Source organism: Lathamus discolor, chromosome 6, assembly GCF_037157495.1.
Source record: "Lathamus discolor isolate bLatDis1 chromosome 6, bLatDis1.hap1, whole genome shotgun sequence".
NCBI lineage: Eukaryota > Metazoa > Chordata > Aves > Psittaciformes > Psittacidae > Lathamus > Lathamus discolor.
Window position 1 is genome coordinate 7704835 of NC_088889.1, and position 22509 is coordinate 7727343.

The window sequence follows — 22509 nt, forward strand, 5'->3', positions numbered from 1 at the left end:
TCATTCTCTGGTCTTTCTGTGATCTACGTCAGTGGGCACTAAATGACATAAGAGGCTTAAAATACACCCTAGGTTCTTCTGCAAAATTGGGAACTATATAGATATCTGTCACCTTCATCACAGACTTGAGAACTGTTTATAATTTCTGTGAGAGTGCAGCCTTTCATGCAGAAATGTAAGGAAGAGGCTGAAGTGCTGAATTGCAAATGCAGGAGCTCATTACAGTGGGAGTGGAAAGTGTGCCTTTATGGAACTGGTGAGTGGTATCCTCAGAGTTGTTGATTTATTCAACGTGGTACTTAAGTTTCTGAAGGCACTAGGATTTTGGAAAACTTTTAACTGTGCAACATCCTCTTATTAAGTGTTCCCTTATAAACACTTCCTGTGTTCTAATAATACACTTACAGCCCATCAGCTTCCATGAAGGTTAACTGCTGGCCCTCAGCTCTCATCTGCCTTTGCATCTCCAACTGCTGCTTTCCTAGAGCAGCTTTTGACTGTGAGTTTTTAATGGTGCTGCTTGATCATAGTGGAGTATCTCATAAATAAAATCTCCTGATAACTTGATGTTGTGTATGGAGTGGGTGAAGGCAGAATAAAGTCTCATACTGTGATCTAATCTTAGTATTAGATCCATTGCTGACTTGACTTCATGGATCCTGTAGCTGTGGCTACAGGGTTATACCACATCACAACTGTGGGCAGAAGGTGAACTTCTTGGCAAACGTTCTTCAAATGAAATCCTTCTCCCAGAAGGTAGAAATCAGTTTGTTAAAGCTTAAAAAAAAAAAAACCAGCCTAGAAACCAGCTTTGTAATACGTAACTTCCTGTGGCTACTAGAGATTGGAGAGCTGATCCACAGATGCTGCATTCTCCCTAGCAGGTCCATCTTTGTAGTACATCAGTCATTTTCTCATTTGCATTGCAAGACACCAGTGAGGGATTTTTCCCCAGTTTTGTGCTTTAATTGGCAATCCAGCTCCCCTTTTCTCATGCTGTCATCTGTGTCCTCCTGTAGCATTGTACTTTGGCACTATGAAGGCTGATAGGTAGTTGATGTCATTAGCATTTGAATAACCCCCAGGCCATCTCTTCTGAGATGCTAGTCCTGTGCAGAGACCCCACAGGAGTTCCCAAACTGGTGGTGTTGGTTTTAATGCAGATAGATGCTCCTCTGAGCTAAATGGGTTTCGTTCTCCTAACTAGCCATCTCCTGAAAGTGAATGGTAGGTAGTCTTGAAAGCCATTAACATATTAATCTGTTTAACATCTTCATCGCTGACATGGACAGTGGGATTGAGTGCGCCCTCAGCAAGTTTGCCAATGACACCAAGCTGTGTGGTCTAGTTGATACGCTGGAGGGAAGGGATGCCATCCAGAGGGACCTTGACACACTTCTAAGGCAGGCTGATGGCAACCTTATGAAGTTCAACCACGACAAGTGCAAGGTCCTACACCTGGGTCGGAGCAATCCCAGGCACAGCTACAGACTGGGCAAAGAAGAGATTCAGAGCAGCCCTGCGGAGAAGGACTTGGGGGTGCTGGTCAATGAGAAATTGAACATGAGCCGGCTTCAGTGTGCGCTTGCAGCCCAGAAAGCCAACCGTATCCTGGGCTGCATCAAAAGGAGCGTGACCAGCAGGTCGAAAGAGCTGATCCTGCCCCTCTACTCTGCTCTCATGAGACCTCACCTGGAGTATTGTGTGCGGTTCTGGTGTCCTCAACATAAAAAGGACATGGAACTGTTGGAACAAGTCCAGAGGAGGCCACGAGGATGATCAGGGGACTGGAGCACCTCCCATGTGAAGATAGGCTGAGGAAGTTGGGGCTGTTCAGCCTGGAGAAGAGAAGGATCACGGGAGACCTCATAGCAGCCTTCCAGTACCTGAAGGAGGCCTATAGGGATGCTGGGGAGGGACTCTTTGTCAGGGACTGTAGTGACAGGACAGGGGGTAATGGGTTAAAACTTCAACAGGGGAAGTTTAGATTGGATATAAGGAGGAAATTCTTTCCTGTTAGGGTGGTGAGGCACTGGAATGGGTTGCCCAGGGAGGCTGTGAGTGCTCCATCCCTGGCAGTGTTCAAGGCCAAGTTGGATGAAGCCTTGTGTGGGATGGTTTAGTGTGGGGTGTCCCTGCCCATGGCAGGGGGGTTGGAACTAGATGATCTTGAGGTCCTTTCCAGCCCTAACTATTCTATTTTATGATTTGTGATGGAAAACGTTGTGTGTTGTTTCCAGTTAGCCGTTCCCTCCCATCCAGAGTAGCAAATTCCACAATGAGAATCCATGTGGTTACTCATCCTCATTTTGATGTTGACTCCTGCTGTACACTGTTGCATACAAAAAGCATAAGACAGCTAGAGAGCATCGGAGTACTTTGTGTGCTGGAATGGAAGAACATTAATCTGGCTGTCTGCTTACAGTCCCCTGCTTGCTTTTTGCCTCTGTTCACCTGCTGCTTCTATTTAGCAGCAGAGGTGCTCTGTAGGCACAAACACTTCTCTGTTGTCAGCAGTGAACAGATCCAGTTTGAATTCTTTGGTTGGGACATTAAGAGTGCAAAGCCCTAAAGACTGAAGGGCAGACAAAGAATTTGCATTAGAACCCTTATAAGATGCTGTCCCCTATTTGATTCCTGAGACTGGAGTACCCTAAAGGCTTGAGTGACTCCAAAACCAGTTCAATTTCTAAAAGAAACTTGTAGTAATATTTAGTGAATCAATGTCTTTATATGAAAAGAGCTTCGTTTTCACCCAGAGAACTGGAGGTGGTCCAAAAGTATCTTAACTATTGCACGGTAAAGGTGACCTAGAGTCAAAATTGTTTTAGTGCTTTAAAGCCAGCTCTTGCTCATTCGTTTTTGTTCTTGTCTTTGTGTTAGCAGCTCAAGCCATAGTTCATCTCAGTCTGCTGTGCCTGGGAACGTGCTAATTGCAAAGGGATGCGAGTTAACTGGAAATAAGAATCCACAGCTATGTGCTCTATGGGGGGTATTTGCACTGTAACTGCTGGGGCATCTGACTAAGCTGCCTGTATAGTTAGCAGAGAAAAAGAAGCTTCTGGTGTGGTTCATCACATGAAATGAGCTGAACTTAGGTGCTCTGAATCTACTCTGCTGCTGCCAGTCTGTCTATCCCTAATTATATAGAGAGCTTTGGAAGAATACCTTCTCTTTGGATACCTTGGATGCCTAAAATTAGGCAGGTTGCATCCTGCCCTGACAGCTGAAAGGATGAAATCTAGAAGAGGAGCCTGAGCAGAAGGGATGAAATGAAAGCAGCAAAGGTGGTATAAGAAACTAAGAAAGCATGATAAGCCTCCAGCAGCCTGCTGTAATTCACCCTGCTCAGAGCAGGGGGTGGACTAGAGCATCTTCAGAGATCCTTTCCATCCTTAATCTCCAGTGAGTCTCTGAATTGTGTGAGTGCACAGGAACAGTGCTGATTGGGTTCAGCATAGGTGAGAATGGGGTTTGTTTTAGCTAGATTAAACATTGTATTTCAGCAGTAGTTAAAGGTGTTTCTGATTGCAGGTATTGGCATTGGTTGCTAAGCCTGTTGTAAAACGTTGTGATGGCTGTTATTGCAGAGAACCTCTGGCTCTCAGGGTTTATGTAAGAGAGCAAATATTACTGGATAATGCTTTGTTACTAGCTTTCTGTGAGGATGCTTATTTTGTGCCAAGAGTCTTTCAGTTCCTTTTGGTAAATTGAACCAATATCTGAGAACCCTTCAGTCACCTACTTATGTAGCATAAGTGTTCATAGGAGGAGTTGGTTTGGATTAGTGGCTGTATGTTATGAGCATAATTTACAACTTTATTTGCAAGTGAGATTAGAATGAGGTCAACTGCTCTGGTCAGAGTGAGTGCAGACCACTTTGTTTTACAGGATATGCTTGATGAGGTCTGAGGTGTCAGGGGATGTTTTGGCTAGTATCTGGAAATGTGACTGCACTGAGATTAGCAGTAGTTGGAAAGATCTGTATGTACTCAAGCGAGCCAGACACTTATCTGTGACTGGCTGCCTTTCAGGAGCTGTGAAGATGTCTGCAGTAGGTTGTCCTTGGTTATGCTGCCCCATGAGAGAAGTTTGTTAGAGAAATGTGTATGGTTTTGTCTTCTGTATTAGAAAGCCCTATTAAGGGTTAAGAGGTCCCAAATACAGAGCTTTGAAATGCTAATTACACTTTTACCAACTTGTCTCCCAGAAGAGAGGATGGTGTAATCACAGGGTTATTGTAACCAGCCCTGCTACATAAGCTTCCATATGTATTTGTGGAAGAGAGTTGAAATGGGAACAGAACGGTACTCAAAGCCTTGAATTAGGCTGAAACTGTAGGGAAGATTTTTGGACAGCTAAAGGAAGCAGGAATGGAATGATTCTGGGCCAGAGGCAAGATATGTTTCAGAGAAGCCAGGTGTTAAGCACTCTTCAGACCCCAGAGTTCAGCGTTATCAGCCTATTGCTGTTGGCCTTTCAAAGAATCAGGTGTTCGGGATCAATTTGTAGAGTGGAGTGTGACAGTGGCAGTCTCGGTCTGTGTACTTGGAGGGCAGATCTTTCTTGCAGTTCCTTCATTCCCAGTGATGATCCAAGCAATGGGACATTGTGGGTAAGTGAATATTATTACAGCCCAGAGATTGGATACCTTGGGATAAGTAACGTGCATCCCATTTGCAGTTTATGAAGGCTTGTTTTAGGCAAAGTAGTGATTCTGAAAGTGTCTTTGGGGAATTGCACGTGAAGCAAGGGAACGTGAATCCTGTCATGATGACACAGCTCTGAGATGGCACTACCAGGGAGTATGAAACTGTGGTTATCTTTCTATACGATCTTACTAAAACCATTCCAGATGGTGTGCAAATCTTGTGTCTGCATTTCAGAAGGGCTAAAAGTAGCTATAACTTCAGCTATAGAATAACATAAGCTTAATGTACTTAGTTAATCAAAGAGGTAGTAGGTAGTCATTGTTACTTGACTGGTCTGGATATATCCGTGGGGGAAAGATTTCTGATAGAGCATCCTTTAATTCAGTAGACTAAAGGCATAGAAAGACACAGAAACTGATGTCAGACCAGTTTAGACTGGAAAGGAATGGCAGATACTTGGTGATTTTAGGGGTTGTTTTGTTATTCTGTTTCTTTGAAGTGTTGTTTCCTAAAGTTCACCATTTACTTTATGGTAGCTGATTGCTGAAACAGGTGGGTTTTTTCTAGTACATGGAGTGTTTAAACTAGCAAAACTGTTGCCTGGGCTCAAGTGGAAGTTTATGAGCATAGTATTGGTCCCACAGTTCCTGGTATATTTACCAGAGTCTTAATGGGACGTCTTTAATGGTCCCGCTTCAGGAGAAGTCCCGCTAGGCGTTTGCATCATGTCACAAGCTGTATTCTGTTCCAGTGCTGCATGTTAGAAGGAAACACTGAATCTGAGAAAACTTCTATATTGGATTCGCTAATGCAGGCAATCCCTGTAAGCCCTTCTTCGTATTGGTGGCTGGGATGCTAAAGCTGGCTTGGAGATTCAGAAAGGTATTGGAGAGAGATGATGTTCCTGAAAGTGAAGAGTGCAGGCTGATTCCTTTTGTGTGCATTGTTCAAGTGATGAATTTCTAGATATCATTCTATCAGAAGGGATAAGGCTTTGCAGAAGTGCTCATCATCTTGTGGGCGGTGAGGGCCCCTTGGGGACCTGTCTCTTTGTGGGAGGTAAAGCTCACTTAGCCATAAAAGTATTTTCCCACAGCTTCCTGCCTCCTTTTTAAAGGGGGAAAAGATAATACAAGAGTTACCCACGCTGCAGAGCATGGAGGGGAGGCAGGACCTGTGTGATCTGCTGTGCAGAGGGGTAGGAACTCTCTCTGGTCTGCCACGTTTGGCTGTCACCTTTGAAGAGAATAGTCATGATTTTTGCTTAGTGTTTGACATGGGTGGGAAAAGAAACCCAACACCACAAAGCAAACCCTGAGCCGGATTTCTACACCCAATATAGAATACCTTCATCAATGTTTTTATAGCCACCCTGGCATAAAGATGGAGGAAGCTCTTGCTATGGCAACGTAGTTGTATAAGGGATGTGATAGGGATGCTGCATGCTGATCTCCAGCTCCCTTTCCCAGGTAGATAGGATTGTACTATTGGATCCTTCTGCTGGCTACTCTAGAGGTGTTTATTATAATTGAGCATTAATGTAGTGCTGTTATCACTTAATGTACACAAATTGAAGGTTGTTGCTAGCTATTAGATTCTGCAGTGATAATTTTCCCTTCACTCAGTATTGTGACCTGAGCTTGCTCTGTTGGTTTTATGCTTCTGGCCTGCTGGCTTTCCTTGATGATGGGGGAAGAGGTATGGAATGTATTGTAAGGTCAGTCACAACCTGCCTGCATCTTCGAATGCCACTTTTGGCTTGTGGGTTTGCTCATCCCAGATGAGTTTACCTTGCCTGTGGTTTACCTTAATGTGAGCCACACTGAGATTGCCGCTCTCTCTGTATGGAGTTTTAGAACATTCCCTTGGCAAGGGCAGAGCCTAGGAAAATAAATTTAGGATGTGGACTTTTCCCAAAACATAAAAGCTGCATTTGTCAGTGTTTTTGAGGTGTTGAATGTGTGGAAGGTGCACGAGACAGATTCTTACACAAAACCAAGTAGAGGATCCAAACAGTATTTGTGCAGTGACACACACAGGCCCTAGTCAGGATGAGAGCACAATATAAACTCATACCAGCTTTAATCTTCTTTGAGAATGCAAACAAAAGTAGATGCAGTCAGCAGATTTTGTACACTAACAAATATAAGCAGGAACCAAGGGTGAATATGTACTTCATATACCTCTCTTCCTTCCCACCCTGTCTGTTGTTTCGGATTAGTATACCAGCACCTCTGGAGTGGGGTAGAAAAGGGAATGGTCTCCAGCATCTGCAGGAGCTCGGAGAGTTGGTTTTGAACTAAGCAGGAGTTGCAAGTGAGTGCTACTGAAGGAAGCTGTATTTTGCTTTCTTGAATAGGAGGTTGACACACTCTCCTGCTGAGCTCAGTGTGGGCCGTAATCCAGCAACCCTGGCACGAAGGAGTTGTTATGTTTCTGAGAGTTCAAAATCAGCGGGAGCTGTGAGCCAGCTTCTATGAATGTAATTGCTCTGGGCTCTTAAGTCCTGCTGAGTTCCCTGCTAGCCTGGCTTCTGAGTCCAGCTCTTGCTGAGCTGGGAACCAGGTTGGCACCTCTTGCTTCAGGCACTGCCTGAAGCCAATCTACCATTTCAGCTGTATCAAGCTGCTTCAACCCACCTGATTTTGCAGCAATGGGTGGGAAGGAGTATGTAGGTGCGGCTTATGACCCATGAGATAACTTCAGAGCTGGCAGCAAGCTGGAAGAAACTGTGGTGATGTTCATGGTTGCTCATTTGTCTCCTTCAGCACCTTGGAGGGTGATGAGAGTGATGGCGATGGAAGTCATTCACACAAGGCAAGGGAAGAGTAATCTGAGAATCAAAAATGTTATCACCTTTGCTAAGTAAGAGGTGATGGTGATGGTTAGAGTGCTGGTTCTGAGCTTTGGCTGGGAAGGGGGTCACTAGAAGCAGAGCAGCTTTAGTAGTATCTGGGAGATGGGAGATAGCCTGGAGAGGATCCAAACTGGACTTGTCAAAAAAGGAGAAGTGACTTCTGGGTATTCCCGTGGTGCAGTTTGAGTGCTAGAGATGAGAAGAAAACAGAATGCATTTCCCCTTCTCCCACTAGATATCCGGAGTCTCTGAGGAATTTAAAGATGCAGTAAGTTAATGCATGTTTGTGTTGTGAGAGGAAAGAGATCATACAAATGTGTTCTGTCAAATTGGCATGAAATAGGAAGATGGGGATAAAATCACAGAGGCAGGTGGAGTGCTTAGGAGGGTTGGGGAGATGCTTCTGTATGTGGTGGGAGGAATTGCAGGAAGGGAAGGTTGAAAGGATGGAGGAAATAATGTCACTTTGTAATTTTCTTACAAGCAGCTGAGATTGTGCACAGAGAAATGGAGGCTGGAGGAGGGGAGGGTTTGAGGAATGAGTCAAAGGTGGTGATGAGGCAGCTGGGATTGCAGGCGTGGGTTTCAGTTAAGCTGGAGAAACACTTTGTCTTCTCTCAAACAATTGTTCATATTAGCATTCATGGTGTGGGCATGCATGCACCCATCCATGTGATGTCTCCTGGTGTGCTGCACACACAAGTTGTTTGAGGATCTGTCTTTTGGTTCATGACAGACCAACCCCGTCAGCTTTGTCTGTCTTACCTGAGGTGCCATAGTGGAAGTAGAAGAGAAAGGTGGTGCAGTGGAGGGAATTGGTCTGGTGACAGTTTTCGTTACATCTGTCTCACAGTAGATGGTGGAATGAGAACTGGTGTCGGGTAGGTCAGCAAGTGAGCTATTACCTAACTTCTGCTGTCCTCTAGCTTGTGAGGCCTAATTTTATAGTCCCCAAATACAGTTTTTAGGACTGAGAGGCCATCTGGAGTGCTCATCATCTTCTAGGCTCTACCACTGCTGAGTCTTTGATCTGGTAGGAGCTCGACCTCTGGCTCTGCTGTTGTGAGGATGAGATCTTGGAGCCTCTCACCACAGTGTTTTTAGTTTGTGACCCCAACCTCCAGTAGAGCCTGGCCTACTCCGTGTCCTGATGGTGTCTAATCTATAATCTTACCACAAACAAGTGAATTGACTGGCCTATTTTCATCATCTGAATTTCCTTCCACTCCTGCTTATACATGCTGTGTGGAGTAGCTGTGGTGGTTATATTGTACAGCAGCTTCTTGGACAGGTCTGCTTAGTATCTTCTGGAAGTATTCAGAGCTAATTTGAGGTATATTTAAGGTCAAGTCTGTCCTAAAAAGAGATAAAACCCATCTGAAGCATCCATTACTTGTGCAGCTCAGGGCCTGTATGCCGAGCAGCTGGGATGCGCTTCGGCTGCCCTGAGCTTAAGCCTTTTGTTTTCCTGTGGGTAGCTTTGAGTTTGACTTTTAACATTCCTTAAAATAATGGGATAAAGTGTTCGTCTCTTTTGTAATTGGAGTGGATTGGACCTGTCTGGGTTGAACTCGTCTGGGGCACTGATTTACAGAAGTCACAGCAAGGTTGTGAGTTTGGCTGAACTCCTTGGTGGAGTCCTCCTGCCCTCTGGGAGCTCTGACACTGTGTCACTATCTGAATGTTACACCATTACAGTGACTCTGTGTAGAGATCCCTGTGGATTTGCCGAGGTGGTGGACCCTACTTTGTGCATTAAAACTAGTGGTTGATAAGGAATGAGTCTTGTTTCCATTGCCAAACTGCCCTCACAGCATCCTCCATCAGCAAGTATTCAAAACATTGGGAATGCCAAGTACTTTCTTTGCTGTTGGTTTCTTTGTTCTTTTCTGGTTGGAGCAATGTGGTGTCCCCAGTGTGTTCTTCCAGCCTGGTGCTTCCTCCTTTCTATCTCACCACGCTTTAAATTTAAACTCCCTTTCCATTAGTTAAACTATTGTTAGATTTTGTGTTTTCCCAGTTTGCTCATTTTCTGTTCTTGGTTATCTCCCTGTTCACTGCTGTACCCAGAAAGCAGCAAGCCTTGCTGCTTAATTCCCAGTTGCTCTCCTGCCCTCTCTTCTTTTGCTCATTAAGTTAGTGATACCCCGTAAATTGCTTCCTTTTGCAATGTCTTTCCAGCTTTGTATTCTCTATGCAAGGTTAGCGCCTGTTTTCTTTACAGACAGTGACCCACTGGTTTGAGAGTACAGCACACCCTTAAACTACATTGCATAAATGCCACCTCTCAGATCTTCATTTGCCCTAAGACTCTGTTTATCATATGGAGTTTATTTAAGTTGTCAGGACCTGCATTCTTATTATTAATGGAGGTGCATTTTTCTCTGAAAGCTTGTGACTTCGTCTTCACCTCCCAGACAAGTACAGATTCAGAACGGACAACTGTTTCCTCAACAGACTTGTCCTGTTCACAGGATATTATGACTGTGAAATGTAATCAACCATTCAGTGTGTTTAGCTTAGTGCTCTGCATTGTGGTGGTAACTCAGCCCGTGTCACTAAGCTGACACAGCATTTTCATTGGACGCACAGGGCCTGTGCTGTAATACAGCAGTCCTGAAACGTGTTATTAAGGATATAAGAGGTCTTGCAAGTCTTCATTCATTGGCAAGTACAAGGCTTTGAATGTGTTTGTGTGCTTGGAGCTTTTATTAATACTGCGTACTGCTCTTCCACAGTGCAGAGTGGCTCCAGCGTGGAAGCTTGGTGGTGGTGTGTTGATACACAGTTAAATCTCAGGAATGCAAACCCTTCTGGGGAACATACTGCTTCTTGGATTAGTGAAAGTTTGTATTATTGCAATGTGGTTGTTAATAAGGCATGCGTGTGCTCTACAAAGATACTGCTGAGGCGTTTTTTTCCACTGCAGATGAGTGTTTTGGCATAAGACGCACACATTTAAAGTTGTGCTAAGCACACATTCTTGCAGTTAGAGCTGCAGAGGCGGTAGCAGGCATTTGGCTTGCTGGTTTGTTTGGTTTTAATAGGATTTCATGTAGTTTAGAATGCACACTCACAATAAAAAAGGCTCTTCTGTGTAAAAGCAGTTTCACTTGTTATTTTTGCACCTCTTGCATCTATCTGTTGGTGTAGCTATATCGGTTTGATGAGAAGGCTGTTACACTATTTGTGCCTCTCCTCAGAAGAGGAATTATTCAATGTGAACCAAAACTGCAGCCACACTGATTTTTAAGCTATGGAGTTGATGGTAAAGTATAACCTGTGTGGAATATGGGCTGAAGTTGGCACACGTCTTGGCAAATGGTCCCCATAAGAAAGTCTCAGGAAATTGCAGGAACTCTGAATCGTCTAAAATCACATACCGTGGTTTTGGCAAGGATGGATTAGCTCGATACTGTATTAGCATCTACGTTAGGCGAGTGAAGTGCAGTACACCTAGTAGACAGCATGAGTGGTGTGACAACTGTGGAGGACACAGGCATTAGCCTTGGGTAGGAAGTATGTTCTGGTTAGGCAAGGACAGCAACCCTGTGAAGGAGTAGTTTGCTGCTGCAGTGGAAATATTCCTCTCAATCCTGACGAACTCTGCTAGACCAGAAAGTTAACTTCTTTAATGACTGTTGGAGGCAAAAGTGTCTTAAGAACATAATGATTCAGTTTCTCTGTGTGTGTGTGTTACTGGCTGAGGCACTGCTAATGGAAAGGCTGGATGTGGATGTGCCAGTGGGACTTTGCAACTTTTAATATGGTAAAAGACCTGGCTCTGGGATGCAGACAGGCAAATAACCCTTAAAAGTCAGATGTTTATAGCTCTTTCTGCTTTGACATACATTAGCAATATCTGAAGACTCTGCCCACCCTGGGTCACGTTGCATAGTGAGCTCAGATGGGCTCTTGTGCTGGGAGGGCCATTTAAAGAGGAGAGAGGAAGTCTGGGAAGGCAAATCCATGTTCCCAGTATAGCTTCTTGGGGAGGTTTATGTCCTTTGGAAATGTGGCAAAATGAGATAGGAGCTCTGGAGACCAGAGGCCTTAGAGTCTGGTGCCTACTCGCAGCTGCTCGGTGGAAGGCTCTCCCCTTTGTCTAGTCTCTGCAAGACTCTCCATCCGAGGCAATTATTATTAGCAGGCACATTTCATGCTCTGAAAAGTCAGAAAGGGAAAGAAGAAGGAGTTCTACAAAAGGCCATGCCTGTCAGGCACAGATTTCACTCTGGTTTTGTGCAGAGAATAAACACAGACGTGAAGGTTAAAAAGCAGACTTCCAGCAGCAGTTAATGAAAGGCTTGGTAATGATGCAAGGGACTTAGTGATGGGAGAGAGCGGAGGCATTGCAAGGGGCAGAGTTGGCAGAGGGAGGAGCCCAAGTGACACACAGCACAGATCAGCTATTGAGACCTTCTTAGTTCACCTTCCCTGGGATTTTGTGAAACCTAAAATCTGGCAGGAGAGAGATGTAGTGTTCTCATTTGGAGAGTCACCTGCTGCTTCTGGAAGCTTAATAGGGAAGAGGGCAGCGAACATGCGCTTGTGTTGGTTCAAATGGAGGTGAAGGAGGAGAACACATTTCTTTAGAGACTACAAAGTTCAGCTCTCTCCTGCTGTTTTAACCTAGTGCTGTGCCCTGGCCTCAGTTGCTTTCCCACCCAGCTTAATTATGAAAAACACTTTTCTATTGCAGGATCAGTTGCTTGGGAGCTGATTTCAAATGTATTATATGTTTTTTTTTTAGTAGATTGATACAGATGGAGAAATGACTGTAACCCAGATTATTATTTCTCCTCACACTGACAAAGTAAAATTGTCTTTATTTACCCAATGTTTTCCAATAAATAGGTTTCTGACTCCCATACTAGGGCAGTAACTGATGGCTCCTGTAGCTGATTCTGTAAGTATCAGGATTTTATGGTTTATGAAATAACAGAATTTAGGAAGAAAGCATAAACCCCTTTCTCCCACCCTTTACTCACTGTTTTTTGTTAGGGCTTCTTCATGCATGCCGACAAAATCCTCTAAAAGACTGCAAACATGCAGAAAAGGTCGAAAGAAAACATTAGTTAAATAAAATGCAGATTGGAATGTATTTTTAGTGCTTGAATGTTTTCCCTAAAAGGCTATACTGTAAGAAACATGTTTTACTGCTTGAATCATATGGTGGTATGAGGCATGCTTTTAACACATGCTGCTGTCACATGGAAATAAAGAAATGGTCTCAAAACAAGCAACAATGTCTGCAGAAGCTTCCTTTAACAGCTCCAGCAGTTAGCTGGCTGGAAGACTCCAGCCTTGACTCCCCTTCCCTTCAAGGTGCCCTGATGGGAAAAGAGAAAGCTTGTTTATCCATTCACTTCTCAAACAACTTGTGAATTGTTTCAGCTCGTGGTAACAGATGTTCCTTTCTGTTTCCATAACCTTTTCCTCTCAAGCTCATTTAATGATACAGCATCTCTGTTTGCAGGAAGATTTACTTAACTATCTAGCCTAATAACATATATTTCTACCTGTGTGCTTCATGGAACAGCTCCACTGCTTTATACACCATTCCACTGCTGTACACAGTGTCAGAATTCCAGGAGTCTCACGGTGGTCCCTGAACAAATAGGGTTTTGCTGTTTAAAATATGCCATTACATAGTGTAAAGCAGTCAATAGAGTGGAGCCTTCCCACGAACTTCCCATGCACTGCAGCTAAAAGCATCATAAACGGCAAATGAGAAAACAAACAGCTGAGCCTGCATAGTCCTTGTTCATAAAGGTTTTCTTATAAATTAAAAATCACACTTACTGGCTTCACTGGAGGTGTAGCTATATAAAAGCACTACTGAGACTTGCAGCTCTGCTTCTTCTGGCAGGGAGTTGGAACTAGATGATCTTTGAGGTCCCTTCCAAGCCAAACCATTCTCATTCTGCAGTCAGAATTTGAGGCTTCAGTCATCTGGTGAATTGTACTTACTATCCTGCAAGAACAGAGTTTTCAACTATGCAAGTGAAGTGTCCTCTAAAGAATAAGCTAAATGATTGTGAATCAGTTACAACTATTATGTTGTGTTCAGTTGCCAAATTCAGGCTCTCACTTGTCTCATTCACCCCTGCTCCTCTCCAGCAGTTGTAGAGCAGTGTTGTTGCTTTCATCACTAGGGTGAGGCATGAGTAAGACACTCTTGTATGCCCACAGTTCAGATGGTGTTTCTCTTAATGTGTTTTGGGGTGGGTTTTTTTTAATAGCATGAGAGATTGTGAATTGTACAGATAACAAATAATGTGCAAAACTTCTTTTAAATCCTGTCAAGACTTTCACTGTGGCAAGGCTGTACTCAATGTGATGATTGGTAGTGGCTTAGGTAGAAAAAGGGTTTCCTTACACTTTATTTAGTTGGCTTTTTTTGTGTTCAGCAGTGCATGTTTAATATTGGGTGGTAGCAGGAAGTTCTTGGTAAGCTGGAGACTTAGCCCATGATCTGTCCTTAACAGTAGCTGTGAGGGTTGAGGTAGCTGCAGCAAGGAAATGAAACTGCTTGTTCGTTATTGGTCGCCCTGACTTTCTAACAGTGACATTTGCTTGCTCCAATGTGTATATGTGAAGGCTATGATAAGATACCTCATTTGTCACCAAAGACAGTACGGGGCTTTCCTTGTCTAAGAGGTGTTCTATGTGAACATTGCTGGGGCTCAACTCTTGCTGGTTCTGGAAACTCACCATGTGGTTTCATATCTCATGTTCTGAGTGTAGCGGGGTGACACGAGCAAGGGGCATCTCTTAGGGTGAACAGTAGAGAAACAGGAATTCCCTTTCTTAAGGAGAAAAATTATCAGCTTGCTTGGTGAAGTGCAAACAATTCAGTTAAGAGGGAAGTGCATTTGAAAAGGACTTGAACCTCTTCTGTTTTCCCTGAGGAAAAACTGAATCCTACCATCAAAGACGAACACTTCCCAGATGCATTTCTGTGTTAATTGTCATGATCAGACAAAGGAAGTTCTCTAATGTTGGAAAGATGTCAAGGAGCCATCATGACTACTGTAAATGGAGGCTTTGGGCAGGGCATTAATTGTTTGTGTTTCTTGCAAATAAACCAATTCCCTTTTGAAGTCTGAAACTTGTGGCTGGAAAATCTGCTTTCCTGTATGATGCTCATATTGTTCACATTGTGAGTGAGGCCCTTGGGCACTTGGCTGAGCCCCTTTTATGATGGTCATCTTCACTACCTGCAGCTGAGGCCTGCTGAAATTCGCATCGCTGATAGGGCTGCGGAACTCAGCAAGCTAAGCATCACTCCTTTTAGAAGGAAATTTTGCAATAGGAATGAGCATGAATAGGAAATACTTTGTACATCTGGGGTAAAGGAAAAATAATAGTCCTTTGAAGGGTTCAGCCTTCAGAGAGCGTAGACCTCTCTGAGGCTTTCTCAGTTAACACATTGAATCTATGCTGAACTACTCATAGTAACGTTCTGTGCATCCATTCATGAAAATCCTTTTGCACACTTCCTATTTACAGCTTGCTGGTACATTGAAAGCCAAGCAAAATAAATCCTTGAAAATCCCAGGTTGCTATGCATACTGTTTCTACAGCATTAGCCCAGTTTTAGATACTTAGCTCAGCCACTTCAAAGGCAGTGTCTTTGTGGTAGCATGGAACAGAGATTTGCTTGGACTTGTCAAATGCTTATTCAGGATTTAATGTTTCCTGTGATGAAAAGTAGTCCCCAAAACCAGCCTGCCCCATCAAATACTTCAGGGTCAGGTGCAAGAACCTGTTACATCTCCACTAGGCTGCAGAGATTAGTAACCACATTTCAGCTGAATTCAAATTGCTTCAGAACTGGTTGAGAGAGTCTGGTGTATTCTTGCAGCAAAGAGCTTTAGCCTTGGTTTGCCAAATTGATCTGTCTTGTGTTTTGGGCTTCCAGGGGCTTGTATTATAGTAAATCTAGAACTAGTAAATGTAAAACTCATCAGCTGTGATAGATCCTTTCTGCAAGGGGAGGATATCCTCAGTATCATTAGCTACGGTTACAAACCAGCTCATAAAGAGGTAATTACTTTTCAAAGGTACTCATGCTTAAGCATGCAAGTACTAATCTAGGGGGAATTTTATACTAGGGCCTAATCACTGTCTCCAGTTGAGTCACAAATTAGCTCAGGGACTTATCCAGCTTCCTCAAGCTTATCTCTAAGCATCTTAATAAATTTTTCTCTTACTGTGAGGGGACCTGCCAGGCACTAAAAACCTAGAGGAAGGGATATAGTCTAGAAAAAACCCGAGCTCTGGTTTCTGGTAAATACGTGGGAAAGAAATTCCCACGCTATGCAGATGATCCATATTCTTGAAACTTGTACCCCAAAGCCTGTGTAGCTCTAGAGCATTAGCTCTTCCTCAGAGAGCCTGATAGTAGTAGTCTGGAAGTATCCTGCTGTTCACTGAGGGAGTGCTGGAGTGCCATGGAAAGTGGTTTTGCACCGCTTTGTTCCCTTTCAGTCTAAACTCACATTGGCTTGCCTGGCTTGATTCATAAATGAGCAATAGCTGACTGGGAAAGGTTCATTTCTCCACATGCCAGGATGAGTTGGACCCTCAGAGGGGATTGAGACTGACGGGTAAATATCTGTCACGTGTAGGTGGCCTATAAGAAAAGATCTGAGGAATTTTTTGTGAAGTCTTTGTTAAGACTTTTTTCCCCCCCACTCTTTAAACTCTCTTGTCATGTGCTGAGTGGGGGTGGATGGAGATCGGGGCGGTGAGGGGAGAAGGGGGGGGCTGCTGAAAGCATTTATCTTCATTTCTGCCATCACCCAGTGTTTATTACGCAGTGATAGACAGACGCAGGAAAGCTGCCAATCAAACCTACGTTCCCTGCATTTCAATTGGCCTTTGCTTTAGATTTCAACATGTTGAAATCTACATCATCTCTGCGGTAAAAGGCCCTTCTGTTCTTGGGGTGACAGGCCTAAGACCCTCAGGTACCCGCTACAGTCACTTATGATCCCATCAAACAGTGGAAGACCCAGGAATCAGGACAGACTGTCAAGCTCTTGGTGAGAACTCCTACTGTAAGAGCTGATGTGCTGCTGCCCACATGTAAGAAGCTGAAGTGTGTCGTTTGCCTCCAGGTTACACTAGAACTTAAAAGGCAGCAGCACCTTCTTCGGATCTCAGCCAGGCTGAAACCCTGACTGGGCAAAGCCGGCTGGGAATGAATTCTCACACTGAATGGTGAACAAAGCTCAGTAGTGAGGATTTTAACTTTCTCAAGTTTTCCCCCCATGGCCTCCAGTCTTACCTATTAACCAATGCAAAAAGCAAACACCAAAGGTTCGGATAGCATAGTTGTGTACTGGGGTGTGTTTTCCTCCCTAAATTAAAAGTGTGCAAACATGTCAGACATTCAATCATCTTTACTGTAGGACAGTACATATGGAAGGCTTCTGACAGGACTTGTGATATAAATGTTATTCCACTTCATTATATGAAGCTACATATAGTTTAATCATTACACTTCTCAATCACGTCATTAGTATAAGTAATTACTTAATAAAACCTTGTAGATCATGGATTTGTCATTAGTGTGAAGCACACAGATCTGGAGCCTTTGAAAAATGGACCAGATCCTTCTGAACATGCACCTTTCTCTCCCTGCACTTTGTTCCCTGTCTCCTGTCTTTTTGATAAAGGTATGGGTTACCTGAAGCACAAGCATTTGATGGCTTTTGCTGGGCTCTCCCGTAGATGGGAATGCTTCATTCCATTGTTAGCTTTTCCACGTAGGATGTGACCCCCTTTGGAGGTGAAGGGATGTGAGGTTTAAATGAACACCATAACTAACCTGAAGGTTCCGGGGAAAGGGATGAGAAGACCGGAATCTTTACAGAAAAATAATCAAAGCTATTTGCCAACAGCTTTTTTTATAGCATTTGTAGCAGTAGGTGCAAGAGTAGCGTGAGCCAGATGAACTTGCTGTTTGTGGAGCACTTAGGGATGTTGCTAGGCTTCTACGATGTAGAGGGAGCACATGCTTACTCTCCTATGGTATATTATTCTTCAGTTTATATATTACTTGCTATGCCTACAAGGTTTGTTCTTGTTGCAGAATAGGTGATGATTTTGTAATGTCCATCTGTAATGGGATCAATATCCTGGAATTATATGCCCTGAATCTCACTTCTGTTGCCTGCCTTTGCCGGGTGTTTTCCTTGTCAGATTGAGTCCCATAAAAGTGATGTTAGTGACTGTTCCTCTGAGCAAGTCCCACTGCTTGAAATCTGTACAGAAGCTATTTTGCTGTTTTCCACCTGGTGGCTTGAGGCAAGGCTGCCTTTGTGTACCAAGCAGGGGCTTGCAATGAGACTTTGAAAGATGAAGCAACATAAAACTTAATTGTCCTTCTTCCACTTCTAGTTACAAAATGTAATTTCATTAATGCATTCAATCTGCTTTCTCCAGCGTATATCTTTTGTTCAGAGAAGCCCTTTGTTTTGGGGGATATGGAGAACAAGGCCTCGGGCATATGTAGAGCAATGGAAATGTCCTTAATTCTGCTCTCCAAGTGATATGTGCGAGTCTGACAGAGGCAGATACAGAGACTGAGCAGACCCGTGGTGGAGGTTTGTTGATTGCTGCAGGCCTGGCACAGCTGGGTACACAGTGTAGAGCTCTCCCTGCTCACAAGTCTTGCTCTTGGCAAATTTGTGAGCGTTCTCCAGACCTAAAAATCAGTACTCGAGACAGCTTATTGATGAAGAGAGGACTGGCAGCAGCCTCTTGGTGTCTTTATCAGCACCAGTCTAGAATTTGCTTCCTTACTTTGCTCTGCCCATCTTGTTCTTTGCTTTGCAGAGAAAAAATAAACCCTGTTTGTGTGTGTGTGTGTGTGTGTGTTCAGGCCATTGTTTTACAAGCCTGAGTGCTCTGCTGGGATTTGATAAGTAAAAATCAGCTACCCTATCCTCCTCATCTTCCTCCACACCGCTTCATTTGCTTGCAGTCAGTAGGCTTTTAGCTGTCAGCACAGGCGGCTGGCCTGCTGTGTGCTGGAGACAGTGATGTCTCTTCCAGTGTTGCTGCTGTGGCTGCAGCGTCCTGACCCAGCTCTTCTGGGAGAGTGAAGCCACTGACTTTACTGTGTGTTTCCCACTGGAGACGGTGTGGAAATGCTGAAATCCAGTCTGGGTAGACGCTGGAGGCTTTGCTTTTCCTTACTTGTACTTGGGGGTGATCTTGGTTTGAGCTCTGTTATCAAATTCTATTACCTTGAGTTTCTCTGGCTGCCAGCATGTGTGTGTAGCACAATGGTTGCACGTAATGAAGACCTTAGAGACTGCAAATAACATGAAATTTTTGACTCTAGTACTGCACAGAACTGTATCTTTCCTCCACTTGTCTCCCTAGGGATTGCATTTAATGCCTCTGAGCTGTTTCTAATGTATGCTGACTTGAGTTACCAGTGGCAGTTCCCTTCTGCCTGGGAAAATACATTGTGCTAGTTTCTGAAGTATTCTGCTTAGCCTTCTGCTTTGGGCTGTTGCCCAATTCCTTGGGTGGTTAGCAAGGGTCATGTTGTTTGCCTGGAGTCAGGGCAGCCCCTGCCTGCTGTAGGTTGGGCCACCCAGAGCAACAAAAGGCCAGCTCGTAGGTCCTCCAAATATTTTCTGTTCCAGTCCTTACTGCGTGGCAAACGTTGTAGGCAACCTGTATCTTCTGAGTGGAGTTTACAGTAGTAGCAAGGGTTATGCCCACAGATGGGTGTGATTTGCCAGGGCAATGCTTTTCCTTAGTATTTATTCTGGTCTGCCTTCGTAGATGTACTAGAAGCTCCACTAGTACCAATAAGTAGAATACATTTGCATCAAATGAATTGATTTGGGTTTCTGCCTTGAGTCTGGACAAGTCTTACCTCGTCAGCTTTCTTTTCTTTCAGAAATGTGTTGCAGGAAGGTGCTTTCCTATTAATTTCCTAGGGTTTATTTTGCAGGTGCTGCCATTTCTGTAAATAAGGCTTCTTTAAGAATCTAGAGTTTTGTGTAATTTTGCCTAAATACAATTTTGAAAGTGTTTTTATGGTTTTGTCTCCCCACCTCTTCTCTGGATAATCTTCTGGAGGTTAAATTGCTAATTATTTCCCCTTTTGTGTAGGTGCTGTGATTGGGGATGGACAGTCAGCTGTGGCCAGTAACATTGCCAACACGACCTACCGGCTCCAGTGGTGGGACTTCACTAAATTTGATCTGCCTGAAATCAGCAATGGTAAGCTGGAAAGGACACCAGTACTTCTTTTAAATCCATACCAACCACAGCTCTAGGATCTTCCAAAGGTAGTTGTATGTTGCAAGCCTTGGATTGTTAGATTGTCTTGTTGCATTTGGAACAGTAAAATACTCAGCCCTTTGAGAGAGTTGACTAAAAGCATGCAGAGCTCTTCCTGCTCTGTCTAGCTTGTGTGTTCTTACTATCAGCAAATCCATGCATAAATGGGGCTTTTTTGTCAGCATTCTCATGGGAATATACAATCTTCTTAAAAGAATTGGGTCCAATCTCCTTATTCTTTTATCAGGTTTCTAGAAGGATATTGTCTTTATACCTTCGTTAAGACCTGCTAATGAATTGAGTCTGAATTCTCCAAGTTACTGACATTAGTGTGGGTTAAAGTACTGCTGTACTTTCTTGGAATCAGGACCCTGGTCTGTTACTTACCATAGTGTTGCAAGCCAGGAGAAGTAGATGTAGCTTTTATCCATTTGCAAAAGCATGTATTTGTCCCCTATCTCAGGTGAAAGCTGCTTCTGAGTCAAGAATATGGGCAATATTACTGACTTTATATATATATACATTTACATATTTTTCTCCTTCCCTTTGTGAAAATCAGACCATAGTTCTACGTGTGGCATAAGCTAGCTCTCACACTGGAAGAGATTTCCTTATGCATGCACAAGCATATTTGATGCATGTGGTCAGCTGATCAAGGAATGACTTTTTGGGGGCTAAAACTAACTTGACTAGGAAGACTATTTTTAACCCAGAATGGTATCCTGTTATAGCTTCCTGCACAGCTGCAGAAATGTTTGTGGCAGCCTGGAACAAAGATAGGAGGTAGATATTCATGATCTGGGGTTTTTTTATACAGTGATTTTTAGCTTAGACCATTTCTGTGCGTATGACAAATTCATTGCTTGACTTCTCAGCAAAACCAGATTGGGTTCTGCTTTAAGGGACTGACTTTTTTTAGGGAGAGCAAAGATTCTGTTCTCAGAAAGACTTCTGCTTTCACTGGTGACCATTGTAATGAATTAAGAAAGTTTCTTCCAGTCCCAGTTCTGTCTGCTCTGCTATTCCGTAAGTTACATATCTGACAGTAGAGGTCTCTGGGCGGTACTGTCCTGTTGCTTAACGGACCCACAACAAGAGCACATGCAATGGCACCATAGCAGCAGAGACGTGGGGAATTGAAATCATAGAACCACAGGATGGGTTGGGTTGGAAGGGAGCTTTAAGGATCATCTAGTCCATCCCCATCCATCTCTAGGCAGGGACATCTTTAGATAAATCAAGTTTCTCAAAGCTCCATCTGATCTGATCTTGAACACTTCCAATGACAGGGCATCAACAACTTCTCTGGGCAAGCTGTATGGGGCCATTTACCCCCTGGTCCTTGGGAAATCAGAGGAGCTAGGGGAAAAGCCACCACCCCATTATGAAAAGCTTTCTTAGTGTGGTGTTCCTATGGATAAAGCATCTGGTTTTTCTGTCTCATCTCTTTCCTTCACACTGTATAAAACATTGTGGTGTGATGCTTGTAGCCTGCTGGGAAATAAAAGCCCTGCTTCTAGATGGTAACCCTCAACACTGTAAAGGGGGAAATGCTTTATATTTTGTCCTTGAAAACCATTCTGTCTCTTGGGAAGAAGCTCAGTGTATTCTTGAAAGTCAAATACTGTGCTGAACTCCTGTGCCAGTGCTTCAATGTGTCAAACTCTGAGCTGCCAAACCTTGTAGTACCAATGTAAAGGCATAGGCTGAGGATCACTGCTGAAGGCGAAGTTTTGCCACGTGGTGGCAATACTTTCTGTGGTCCAGCCAGACTCTGGAACAGAATAAAGATGAAGTCAGAAGAGGAAGCATCTTGCTGCTGACTTAAATTCTCTGGGACTTCTCTGCAAACTTGTGAAGTATTTGAAGAGTGCTATAGCTGCTAATAGCTTTTTATAGCTTTGGGGGGCTTTTTGCCTCATCTGGCTGTTGAGAAGGCTGCTGATTTAAGAAAAGAAAGCATAAGATGTTTGTTTATAATTTATGGAATCCCATGGAAAATAAGAACCATCTGTTCCTCAAGACATCAATATTTCAGTCTTCTTCCTCTACCCTACCAGGATCCTTCTATTCTGAAATAGTTTTTAATTAGCTGGAAATTGGGCTATGGTTTCTGTTGTCACTGTGCCCTTCTTGCAGGCAGGATTCCTGCTACAAGCCCATCCCCAGTCCATCTGACTGCCGCCTTTGTGCTTCATAGTACTTGATTTGTCCGTCGTGATTTATTACCGTTTGTAAATGTTCAGTTTTACTCTGCCTCTTCCTTTTTACATGCTGAGCCCAACTCTGGCATTTGTAGATTGTTAGCCATATCTCCCTCTGCCAAGGCTTAGTTGGGATGTACGAAGATGTAACAGATGTGCTCCTCCTAAACCAGGTACTTAGGATGCCAAGCCTGTATGCCATGCCAAGCTTGCCTAGGCACAGAACAGAGGCTAGCTGCAAGTTTGGCAAGGCGCATACATTTGTAGATACAGTGAAGCTAAATGTGTAACAGTGGAGTGGTTGTTGGATGAGTGTTTTCTGACTCTTCGTGACATTGGAAATAAACTGTTTTCCCAGTAAAGCGTGTGACCTCAAAAGATCCCTTCTTTTTCCATCATTTCCTATAAATCAGAGGTGGTCATGTGAGAGAGGCCGCTTACAAGAGGGGGCAACAGCACTTCCTGGGACTGACCTGAG

General features: G+C 43.7%; 1 protein-coding gene across 5 annotated transcripts in view; it reads left to right on the forward strand.

The window, feature by feature from the left end:
- Positions 1–22509, forward strand: part of AMBRA1 (autophagy and beclin 1 regulator 1) — a 139040-nt gene that overhangs the window by 60940 nt on the left and 55591 nt on the right. For all 5 annotated transcript variants that reach the window (XM_065682938.1, XM_065682934.1, XM_065682936.1 and 2 more), the window contains one exon: positions 19657–19767. In XM_065682938.1, coding sequence (XP_065539010.1) covers positions 19657–19767 — 111 coding nt within the window. The remainder of the gene's footprint in view (positions 1–19656; positions 19768–22509) is intronic.